At 45.0% G+C, this 12,323-nt stretch overlaps 3 protein-coding genes across 3 annotated transcripts in view; all 3 read left to right on the forward strand.

Annotated features, from left to right (window-relative positions):
• The first annotated feature begins 140 nt into the window (after positions 1-140).
• On the forward strand, positions 141-4,439 carry LOC109466823 (D-arabinono-1,4-lactone oxidase-like). Its single transcript, XM_019764666.1, has 7 exons — positions 141-361; positions 471-749; positions 1,263-1,569; positions 2,059-2,210; positions 2,664-2,877; positions 3,095-3,256; positions 3,634-4,439. Exons 1-7 carry the CDS (start codon positions 141-143, stop codon positions 3,856-3,858), a joined length of 1,560 nt encoding a protein of 519 aa, XP_019620225.1. The 3' UTR covers positions 3,859-4,439.
• Positions 4,440-4,581: 142 nt separating this feature from the next.
• LOC109466821 (chymotrypsin B-like) lies at positions 4,582-9,497 on the forward strand. Its single transcript, XM_019764664.1, has 9 exons — positions 4,582-5,069; positions 5,420-5,497; positions 5,902-5,940; positions 6,473-6,574; positions 7,292-7,399; positions 7,640-7,883; positions 7,986-8,254; positions 8,607-8,758; positions 9,155-9,497. Exons 1-9 carry the CDS (start codon positions 5,024-5,026, stop codon positions 9,323-9,325), a joined length of 1,209 nt encoding a protein of 402 aa, XP_019620223.1. The 5' UTR covers positions 4,582-5,023; the 3' UTR covers positions 9,326-9,497.
• Positions 9,498-9,555: 58 nt separating this feature from the next.
• The window catches only part of LOC109466822 (chymotrypsin-like elastase family member 2A), a 5,734-nt gene continuing 2,966 nt past the window's right edge, over positions 9,556-12,323 (forward strand). Inside the window, exons 1-4 of the mRNA XM_019764665.1 lie at positions 9,556-10,152; positions 10,523-10,600; positions 11,129-11,230; positions 12,187-12,294. Of these exons, the coding sequence (XP_019620224.1) occupies positions 10,110-10,152; positions 10,523-10,600; positions 11,129-11,230; positions 12,187-12,294 (331 nt within the window). The 5' untranslated portion in view covers positions 9,556-10,109. The remainder of the gene's footprint in view (positions 10,153-10,522; positions 10,601-11,128; positions 11,231-12,186; positions 12,295-12,323) is intronic.

Genomic DNA, 12,323 nt, shown 5'->3' on the forward strand with positions numbered 1-12,323 from the left:
AACCTCTGCTTGGAGAGGTGCGTTTCAACTGAATGTGTTCTTGTGCCTTTTTATTTAGTCCTTAGCCTCCTTATCCTTAACAACACTCTTTATATAAGATAGGTAGTGTCATAAGACTAAAATCCCCCCTCCCCTCAGACATGACGACCTTAGACCGTATCCTGGTGCGGCACAGCCCGCAGACAGACGTGCATCACGTGGTGGTGGAGGCGGGGATGTTAGCGGAGGACTTCGCCCGTGAGCTCCAGCACGTGTACGGTCTGGCCGTGCCTGCTTACGGCAACTTCGCCGGGCACACGCTGGGCGGGCTGGTCAGCACTGGCGGACATGGCTCCGGATATGCCAACAAGATCTTGGTATGATATGATTATAAACCTGCCTTTCTCCTGCAAGTCTTTAATGTCACTGACGAAAGGTACTGGATGCTACCTGAAACGTCTCAACGTTTCCAATTTCATATTCCAACATTTCCAAGTTCAAGTTCATATTCAAATTGTCACAATGCTGTTGTTTCCCCAGGCGGACTCTGTAGTGGAGTTACACATGATAATCGAGGGCGGGATCCAGGTGAAGATTCGCCGGTCCAACATCGCCAGTCAGGAGATCGACGTTCCGTTCGACGACGTGCGCGACAAAATCCGGACTGCGAACGTCCGGAGCGACCCGATCGTCATCCTCAGTACGGAGGTGTTCCGGGCCGCCGCCCTGGGGCTGGGGTCACTCGGGGTCATCTACTCCCTAACCATCCGGTGAGATTCAGTTTCAGATTTTATTTGGGGTCGTGTGGCGTAGCGTTAGAGTGCTCAACTCGGAACCAAAAGGTCCCGGGTTCGAGTCCTGACATGCCGCCGATCTTGTGCCGTTGGGAAAGGCACTTGACACAACTTTCCTAACTTCGCTCAGGTGAAAATGAGTATTGTATTGTCCCCCGTGTTGCTAACGGCATTTAGATAAGTTGAAAAAACTTAAGTGTGCCGTCACTACGTCTTGTGATTACATGTTGGAATAGATATTTTATTTCCAATGACATAGCAAGTACACGAATAAAATCAATAGAAGAAAGGTAACATTTGCAAAGCAAACGCATAATGTTTACCTTCGCATATGGTCTACTCAGTTAATTCTTACTCAAACACATATATGGTGATAGGAGTCTAAAACATTGTTCTCCACACTATTTCCGCAGAAATTCTAACACTGTGTTCTCCACACTATTTCCACAGAAATTCTAACACTGTGTTTTCCACACTATTTCCACAAAGGTGCGAGCCTACGTTCAACATCGAAGAGTTCCGCACGCCTGTGGAGATCTCGTGGCCGGGCGAGCGTCTGTCGGGCTGCTTCGCGTTCCCCTCCGGGTTCGTGGACATGTACACGCTGGACCACGAGTTCAGCACGTTCGTCCTGCACCCGATCCCTGACCCGTCGCGCGGCCAGGTCGAGCCAGGGTACGCCGTCATCCACGGGGTCTACTTCGGCGGGAAGAGGACTGGAGACCCGCCGGCCAGGCACAACTGCTGCCCGTGCTGCCCCGGGAGCAGAGGACTGCTTGGCTGCCGCATCTTACAGGTAACACTAATTATAACGCATGTCACGCATTTAGAAATTTGGCCCCCCGAGCTCTAGCCGACCAAACGCCTCCAACCGTGGTTAGGAGTAGGTTGAGAGCAAGGTCGGCTGGTGTTAGGCGAGGTTGGCTACTATTCTAGTTTGGGTGCTATCCAATTTGTAACTGTAACCCCCAAAACCTCTCTTGGATAGACTGTCCGGGTAAAAACGAAAACAAAAACAAAAGACGGCTAAGTCCATGAACGGCCTCAAAACGGTCACTCTGGACTTTGCTGTCAGTTTTGTCAGGGTTGCCGTTACAAACTGGATGGCACCCAGGCTATTACTAGTCGGCTGCGCCAGGCGAATGTTTTAAAATGTTTCAAACATTCGGGGGTTGGTCAGGAGGTTATGGACGCTTTCCTACAAAATTTAATACACCTGACAACCTTAGACTAGGCTATATTTAGGGATGACCTACTAACTCGTAACAAGCTCTGCTCTCCCCAGAACGACTGCATGGCCACCGCCCTGCTGTGTGGAACCTCCTGCTGTGCGCGTCAGGTTCCCATGGTTACCAAAAACGGCCTCCGGATGCTGTCCCACCGTAGCAGCTACGTGCATCAGTGGCATAAAGTCTTACAGCTCGCCCCGGATGTCAAGTAAGCTTCTTCACGTTTTACTAGAACATATTAGTACTTGTTTTATGCATTACGTATACATAATGTGATGCTCTTTCCAACTGTCAGAATTTGGCCTCCCTAATACCAACCGAACTCCCCCAACCATGGTTGGGAGTAGGTCGGAAGCAGGTCGGGAGTAGGTCGGGAGCAAGGTCGGCTATGGTTGGCTAGTGTTGGCTACTGTTCGGCTGTCCCAGCCGAATTCAGATGCGGACAGTAGGTTTGACTGGTGTCCGGGAGTAGGTCAGCAGTGTTCGGAAATCAAATTTGACTCAAATTTAAGTCAAATTCCGTTCCATTAGTATAGAAAGGCATAGGCGTGACCTAAATCTGTTAAGATTGCTCCCGACTTTGGCTGGGATACACTACAGATATCTTAGTCGCCATCACATGATCATTGATGTATATCCTTTATGACCCTGTTCTCACCAGTGTGGTCACCATGGAATGGTTCGTGGCCCTGGACGAACTCGAGGCGGCGGTTGCTGACGTCATCAGCATGGCGGTGACGTACGGGACCAAGTGTCAGCACTTCTCCCTGCTGCCCATTGCATGCCGGGTACTGGAGGCAGACGACTTTTACCTCAGCCCGACCTGCCAGAGTCGTGTGGCGGAGGAGTCCGTTAGTCACTACGGCTGCATCGAGGTACATACGGGGAGTATACATATATATATTATATATTGAAGATTTAGTATCACCAAGGGTACCGGTATAGTTCTGATACGTAAACAGCACTCTTAGTACAATGTGAAGCTTTATTTGAACACTATTATGATATATTTCATGATAGAATTTAAGCTATAGTTTAGGCAAATGATCTTCCTTGTATTGTCAAGTCTTTCATCTTGCATGTCACTTCCAGGTGCCGTTCCTTCCAGGCGAGTACGGGGCGGCTCAGTTTCACAAGGTCATCGACGAGCTCCTTCTGGAAAAGTACCAGGCGCGGCCGCAGTGGGGCGCTTCTCACCTGCTCACCCAACCACGTGTGCGCAAGAGCTACCCTGAGCTGGACAAGTGGCTGCAGGTCTGTAACAGTGGGGGTTTATAGGCGCTATCAACCGACCCGGCCGATGGGTCTAGACCTTTTCGGCCGAGCGGTTAGAGCGTCTGGTTATGAAGCTGGTGCCCGGGACGTCGTGGGTTCGAACCCCGGCCCGGGACCAGAAGGGTTTTTATCTGTTTCTACTCGCTTCTCCTGTTTCTGACAGACCCGGCCGATTGGTCTAGACCTTTTAGCGGAGTGGTTAGAGCGTCTGAACTGGTGCCCGGTCTGGGGAGGTCGTGGGTTCGAACCCGGCCAGGGACCAGAAGGGTTTTGTCTGTTTCTACTGCTGTTTCTTCTACTGTTTCGGGACCAGGTTTTTTTTATCTGTTTCTACTGCTCGCCTCTGTTTCTTACAGGTGTACCGCCTCTTCAACAAGAACGGCACGTTTGGGAACGCGTTCACGGAGAGGTGCGGCTTCGACGACCCGGACGCGAGGAAGAGCAAGACCCAGTCCATCTCGCGGACGAGGTCATTCCGGAGAAACAGACGGGGCTTCGTGGACCAGCGGCCGGATTCCAGCATTTTCGCTACGATAGACGAAGTGGACGACCCTATCATCATGTCTGAGTCGTCCGTGTAGGCGCTGCAAATCTCCGTCTCGTAAACGGTCGTCGCCTTTCAGAACGGTCGTCGCCTTTCGATGCCATATCGCTGACTGGTCGATGCCATATCTCAGTGTATCATGGCATAACTTTTGTTGAGGTCCAAAAACGTACAAAACGTAATACATACTATAAAATGCAACATTCTAAATGCAAATGTAAGGGAGGATCATAAAAAAATGTATTAGTGAAAATATTTCGGATTCAAACTCGGGTCAAAAAGCGTAGATCTAAAACCCTAACATGCACGGTGTGAATGGACCGTGCTGATACACTTCAGCCGTTCTGCAATATGGCATCGACCGTTTCAAAAGGCGACAATCTTTTATAATTACGAGACGGAAATCAGTGTAATCATTACAGAACTGCTTGCTTCTCCGGAATGTCTCGTCTCTCTCTTCTCTTGATATCTCTTGATGTTGTATGCTGTACGGTATTCAAAGCAAAGTAAGAGAGATATAGAGCCCTGTTTATTACCGATCCGCGTTATAACGTTAACATCTTTTTAAAAAATCGCCAGGGAGAATTTCACATTCTACATTAGACTTCCTCTTTTGAAAAGTAGGGTCCCCAAGGAAGTTGCCAGTTTATATATAGTAGTTTGAATAATGGAGTCCCTTCTTGAGGTGATACTTTTAGTTTGAACTTAAAACATTAAAATTTATATATGGTCACAAAGTCTTCAATATAAGAAGAAATAGGGCGTTTTAATATGAAAATGTCAAACCTGAATGAACAATATTGACTTACTGAGTGTGTAACGCGGCTAGTGCTAAATGTGTTGTGTGAGATAGTTTTGAAGTTACCGTGAATAAACTAGACATGCAAGCAACTATTACAGGGCGTCTAAAGTATGACTACCGATTTAGTTACTCGAGGTATAACGTGTGTGTTCACCCGTACGGTTACATGTTTCCGGTTGAAATGCTAGCATAATGCTTACACAGAATGATAACCCATTCCACTGTTTACATGTCGTATAACACATATTTGCCTTAGAGTGAAATGACGTACACACTGATCTACCGGCGCAAGAACAGCTGTGGTTGGCTAAGCTTTATATGAAATGTTGTCATAAAAGGATTGCAAAAATTAAACTTGAAGCAGATTCTACCTACCATTCTGTCCAGCAACATTAGCACGATGGTGTGGGCTGTTGTGTCTCTCGTGTCTTTGCTGTCGCTTCAAGGTTTGATACCCATTGTACGACTAAAACATTTTAACATGTCATTTCTATTTATTGTCTACTGCAACTTATGGTGCGACTATACTCGTCCTTTGATCGTTTTTGTTCCAGAATTTTTACCGTTGTTTCTTTCATTTTGATTCCTAGTATTATGTATTATGTGGTTGGTAGCACTCTTGTTTTACGGAAAGGGTCGGGGGGGGGGGTAAGGAACATTTTGGCGCAATACAGCCTGTACTTCAAGACCGATTTGCTCTTTATTTTTTCTGCGGTTTTTTGAAGGACCATTACAACGTTACAACAACATGTGTATGTTATGAATGTCTGACCATAAAGTCTATTTATTGGAACAGCCTGCTCTGGGGCGCCACACGCGCCACCAACATATGGTGTGGTACATTATGGGGAGGTCCAGCACAGGGAACCTAAAGGTATTTGCATGTTTTTTTTTCTAATTTTGATTTAAGAATTTCCTAAGTATTATGACAGTAATATTTTATGTTTCGCGAGGCGTTTTAACCCAAATTTAGTACATGACCCACGGTTTATTTGGAATTACCACAGGAACATGTCTCAATCCCCTGGCACACATTCGGAACCACACCCGAGTGTTTTAAACATGTTAAAACATTCGGATGACGCAGAGGAACTGTAGCCAACCTGGCAGACCAACAGCCGACCTTGCCCCCGACCTACTCCTGACCATAGTTGGGGGGATTTCGGCAGTGTTCGGGAGGCCATATTCGCCTGTGCGTGACAGGGGCTTTAAGCAAGCTAGCGGAAGGAAATGATGCTACAATTGCTGATGTGTCTTATTGTCTTTTTTCGCATCTAGAAGAGATGCATCTGCAGAATATACAGAAGACACAGTGGGGTGAGTACAGCCTACATCACAATCACTTTGTCAATAAATAACTATTGCATGGCCAGTTTACCATTGCGTGGCGATTTGTATTATGCTTCAGACAGAATTCCTCATCAACTATATTTTCTGTTTTGAAATTTTACATTTGGATGCCTTTAAAATTTCAAATAATAACTTTATTGCGCAACAATTGTACAGTGTACAAAGTATGGCATCTACTAACGTAAGTAAGTACATGTCAACTACATTTTCATAAGGCTAATCTAATACAAAAGTGGGTGGCTAGTATGAGATAGGTATCAACTTATACAATCGTTTCTGATATCCATACAGTCTTTAATATATATCCCTATGTATAGCATGTAGGGGTTGTCACAAGTCAATATGTATTTAAATTTTCTTTCCAAGTTCATTGTGGTGAATGCTGGGAAAGAATCTGAAAGTCTAGTATATAGTGCATTTCGTACATTAATATATTTAGGAATTTCAAATGACTTTACTGTGAATCAATTAGTTCGTTTATCCAGTATTTGTCTCCTAGCTCTCTTTGTCCCTTGTGGTGACGGAACTTTCATCCACTATGACTACTGGTGTGACGGGCTGTACTATCACTGCGCCAACTTTGCCGACGAACTCAGCTGTAGTAAGTCCTTGCTTGTTATGTTAATATCAAAGGGAACATATTGTATTTGCTGTTTCCTCTTCTTCTTCTACTTCTTCATACAAACAAGGCCAATGACCTGAACCAGACGTCTGTCACCATGGTAACTAGTGTTGGGTTACATCATGTTGCAATTTTATAGCAGGAGGGGTTTAGACTGCTGTAACCATATTATATGAATGTGTTTGACTATTAATTAACAGAGCAGGCTATATGCGAAGGTAAACATCATGCACTTGCTTTGCAAATGTTACGTTTCTAGTTTAACCTTGGGTATCTGGTATAACTATCTTATTTAAAGCAGCGTGTATTGGTTTAAGTTAGACCGTTTTTCTTTGGTAATTCATGTACTTGTTATTGAAAAGCACTGTATGGGGGTCTTTAGAGAAATTGTTACAAAAAAGTACTGTGTGAGATATACAGGACTACATGAGTGAGAAGATTGCTACATGGAAAGGTATAACAGTGATATAACAGTCCATTTGTTAATTCAGTGACCAGGAACGAATTTATAAACGCAAAGACTGGTCAAGAAGACTGAGTAAAAGGCAATATCAAATTCTACGTGGGTCATTGAGAAAGAAACATTTGCCAGCTTTCGTAGAGTTTAAATCGTCACACGTGTTAGTATGATACCGGACGGTGGCCGGTTGTTCTGTTTGGAAAGTTGCTGAAGCTAATATTTACTCCTGATGTCAGACACAAGTCAGATGGTGGCGTGTGGGGACGGCAACTACGTACAGCCCAGCCAGTGGTGTGACGGACAGTACTACCACTGCCCCAACTTCGCTGACGAACTCAGCTGCAGTACGTAAACTTATGTTGATATGTATATCCTCTGGGAACCCCAAAACTGATGCGAACGTGCGAATAGATATAAGTTTGGCAAAAAAGGTTTGGCTTTAGTATAATAACCATTGACAGAGAAAAAAATCATAAGTACTAGTAGAAATAGTTTATAGTTACTAAGCGTTATTTGTCATACATTGTACCCGATGCAATTGTTGCGCAATAAACTTTGACTTGACGTATTATATTACCCATAAGGCAACACTGGAACTGGTACTGGCACCGGTACCGGCACGGGTACAACAGGCTCGTCCGGCCAGTGCGGACAGCAGGCCATCTCCCCGTCCTCCAGCGGTAAGATTCTGGAAGGCGCGCAGGCTACCGCCAACTCCTGGCCCTGGCAGGTCAGTCTACGCCTGGTCCTGGCCAATGGGATCCACTTCTGCGGAGGGTCACTCATCTCTGACCAATGGGTCCTCACAGCGGCACACTGTATACACGCGTAAGTCAGAACTCTTCTTCGTCTTCCGTCTGATGGTTGATTGATGTTCGGGGAAGGTGCTGAATGTGTGACAGGGGTTTACCTTCACCTTTTCGTCCCCAGGTACTCGTCTCCCTCCAACTGGAAGATCAAGCTGGGTCTTCACCAGGTGGACGGCAGTGCTGAACAGGAGAGGAGCGTGGTCAGGGTGATCAAGCACGAGCAGTACCGCCACACGCCGCACCCGTATAACGACATCGCCCTGCTGAAGTTAGACCGGCCCGTCACCATGTCACAGAAGGTCACCTCCATCTGCCTGCCGACTAGCATGACTCCTGACAACACATACTGCTACGTCACCGGCTGGGGCGCCGTGGGATACGACTCTCAAGGTGGTTTGTTTGTTTGTTTGTGTGTGTGTGTGTGTGCGTGTGCGTGTATGCGTGTGTTTTGTGTATGTGTGCGTGCGTGCGTGCGTGCGAAGAAGCCTTTGAAGACGAAAGGAGGCAGCACCTTTATGCTGCAAGGGACTCTTTTCTCGTCAGCAAATAATAAAGGAATGGATCCGGCACTCTAATATATACTACACATAAATCCACAGCTTTGGGATGGATACCTGTTCAACTACAGAGTCCGTTAGCCACTAATGAGAAGTAGTAGATGCTTCAAAATCTATCCAGTTGCTTGGGTAACAGTTTCCTTGTGTATCAATATTCTTTTATTCCACAATTTCCTTCCATACAGGTACGGAGGTGATGGCGTCGTCATTGAAGCAAGCCCGGGTACCGATAAAGACCAACAGCTACTGCAGCGCGGCATGGCAGGGCAACTATGACTCCTCTAACATGGTCTGTGCCGGCTATGACTCTCTGTCACAGGGAGGAGACTCCTGTGTGGTAAGTCATTTTATTAACCCTTCATTTTCTCTGTCAGTCTGTCTCAAAAGACTATGTTTTATGTGTAACTGCACAAAAAACAGAATGGCATTGTCGTACGATTTCGACCTCAAGTTCAAAAGTACGGACGTACTATTTTACTCTAAGTTTAAGTTCATTGTTCGAAGGAAGTTTTATTAATTTTAGGATTGTTTTGGAAAATAGTAGGAAATGTTTGGAATTTTTACAGGAAATCTAAGACATTTTGTAGCCTATTTTAGGAAATTTGTAGAAACTTTTTGGAAATTGTTATGGAATTTTAGGAACTAATGTTAGGAACTAAGAATATTAATGAACTGCTTTGTTTTTTTGTTCAAACCAAATGTTTAAGGTGTGTTAATACATGTTGGTTTACAGGGGGATTCCGGCGGTCCTCTGGCCTGTCCATCCGCTGACCAGTCCAGATGGGAGGTGACCGGTGTGGTGAGCTGGGGAGAGAACCCGTGTGGCACTAACTACACCCCGACCCTCTACACCAGGGTCTACAACTTCCTCGGCTGGATCAACAACAAAATGGCGAATGACTGAGCATAACTTTTGCTTGATGGCTTAAAATACAGTATCAAGTTGGCCAGGCATTTATTTTATTCCAAAATTTCATGACTAGACATGGTGACGACACACTCAATTTTTTTCCACTTATGTTATGCCGCTACCAACGCAGAGGATCCACAAGTACAGCACTTGAGTTAAGTAAGGAAAGTCGTGTGAAGTGCCTTTCCCAAGGGCACAAGTTAAGACCGATGGAATGTCAGGACTCGAACCCGAGATCTCTTGGTTCCGAGTCGAGCACTCTGCCGTTTCACCACACGACCCCACAAATTGGCCAGGCATTGTTACCCATTTGGCTGGTAAAAAAAGATCTTCCACATAAGAACAAATAGGACGTTTTAATATGAAAATGTAAAACCTGAATGAACAATAATGACTTACTGAGCGTATAATGCGGTTAGTGCTAAATGTGTTGTGTGCGAAAGTTTGGAAGTTACTGGTAAACTAGAAATATAAGCAGCTAGTTCAGGGCATCTAAAAGTATGAGGACCGAATTAGTTACCCGAAGCATAACGTGTGTGTTCACTCGTACGGTTACATGTTTCCGGTTGAAATGCTAGCATAATGCTTACACAGAATGATAACCCATTCCACTGTTTACATGGCGTATAAGACATATTTGCCTTAGAGTGTGTTGACGTAGGCAAGAACAGCTGTGGTTGGCTAAGTTTGATATGAAGCGATCATGTCATAAAAGGATAGAAGAGAATTAAACTCGGAGTAGATTCTTCCTACCATTCTGTCCAGTAACATTAGCAGGATGTGGGCTGTTGTGTCTCTCGTGACTTTGCTGTCGCTCAAAGGTTTGATACCCATCGTACCACTCACCACTGAAATATTTTTAATGTTACGCCATTTTTATTTCTTGTCTACTGCAACATAAGGCGCGGCTTTACTCGCCATTTGATCGTTTTTGTCCCAGTACTTTATCCTTCTTCATTTAATCATATTTCCTAGACCTAGATGATGATGAGACCTAGATATGTATTATGTGGTTGGTAGCACTCTTGCTTACGAAAAGGATGGGGGGGGGGATTTCGGCGAAATACAGCTTTTACTTCAAGACCGATTTGCTCTTTATTTTGTCTGCGGTTTTGTGAAGGAACGTTACAACGTTACAACAACATGTGTATGTTATGGATGCCTGACCATAAAGTGTATTTATTGGAACAGCTTGCGCAGGGGCGCCACACGCGCCACAAACATATGGTGTGGTACATTATGGGGAAGTCCAGCACAGAGAATCTAAAGGTATTTGCATTTTTGTTTTTCTAATTTTCATTTAAGAATTTCCTAAGTATTATAACAGTAATATTGTATATAAGTTTCACGTGGCGTCTTAACCCAAATTTAATATATGTCCCAAGGTTTATTTGGGATTACAAGAGAAACGATGTCTTTAACCCGTCACACATTCAGACCACAACCGAGTGTTGTAAACATTCGGCTGGCGCCTGTTTGTGACAAGGGCTTAAGCAAGCAGGAGAAAATGATGCTACAATTGCTGATGTTTTTTTGTGATTTTGTGTATCTATCAGAGATGCAGAAAGTATACAGAAGAGACAATGGGGCGAGTACAGCTATATCACGACCACGTTGTCAGTAAATAATTGCATGGCTAGTTTACCAGGCGTTGTAATACATGTATGTTGTATTATGCCTAAGGCAGATTTCCTTATCCAGAATATTTTTGTTTTGAAATTACATTGGATGCCTTTAAAATTTCAAATGACTTTACTGTGAATCAATTCGTTCGTTTATCCAATATCTCTCTCCTAGATCTCTTTGTCCATTGTGGTGACGGAACTTTCATCCACATTGACTACTGGTGCGACGGGCAGTACTATCACTGCGCCAACTTTGCCGATGAACTCAGCTGTAGTAAGTCCGTGCATGCTTGTTATGTTTACCGAAGGAAATCATACTGTTTTTTTGCTCTGTTTCCTCTTCTTCTTCTTCTCCAAGCAAATGAGACCAATGACCTGAACCAGACGTCTGTCACCATGGTAACTAGTGTTGGGTTACATCATGTTGCAATTTTATAGCAGGGGGAGATTTAGAGTGCTGTAATCATATAATATGAATGTGTTTGACTATGAATTAACAGGGCAGACCATATGCGAAGGTAAACATCATGCATTTGCTTTGCAAATGTTACGTTTCTAGATTAATCTTGTGAATCTTGTATAACTGTGATCTTATTTAAAGCAGCGTATCGCACGTACGGGACTACTACATTGCGGTATTAAAGCACTTGATACTTACTGGAGAGTGCTACGTTGAAAAGTTTGATAAAGAACAGTCCATTTGCCAATTCTGGTCAGCCGCCCGTCTCCCACAAGATCAGACAGGCCCGCCTGCGACTCTTTGGTCACTTAGCCAGAGCCGAGCCACCCCTGGAAGCTGCCAGTCTACTGAGGGCAGCCACGCCTGCAGGCTGGTCCAGACCCAGAGGCAGACCCAGACGCAGGTGGGGAGACCAGCTGAATGCAGACCTCAGCACAGTGGGCCTTGATACAGCTACAGCCTGGCTGAGGGCGCAGGACAGAACTGGCTGGAAGTCAACTTGGAAAGGCGCTACGCTCCCCGGAGCATGCGGTCCTGAGTGAGTGAGTGAGATTTGCCAATTCAGTGACCAGAAACGTATTTCTAACCGCAAAGACTGATTAAGAAGACTGGGTAGAAGGCAATATCAAATTCTACGTGGGTCCTTGAGACAGAAACATTTGCCAGCTGTAATAGAGTTTGAATCGTCACACGTGTAAGAATGATACCGGACGGTGGCCTGTTGTTCTGTTTGGAAAGTTGCTGAAGCTAATATTTACTTCTGATGTCAGGCTCACAACAGACAGTGGCGTGTGGGGACGGCAACTTTGTACAGCCCAGCCAGTGGTGTGACGGACAGTACTACCACTGCCCCAACTTCGCTGACGAGCTCAGCTGCAGTACGTAAAGTTATGTTGGATTTTATATA

The sequence above is a fragment of the Branchiostoma belcheri genome, unplaced genomic scaffold, assembly GCF_001625305.1.
Source record: "Branchiostoma belcheri isolate BF01 breed outbred unplaced genomic scaffold, Haploidv18h27 scaffold17, whole genome shotgun sequence".
Lineage (NCBI taxonomy): Eukaryota > Metazoa > Chordata > Leptocardii > Amphioxiformes > Branchiostomatidae > Branchiostoma > Branchiostoma belcheri.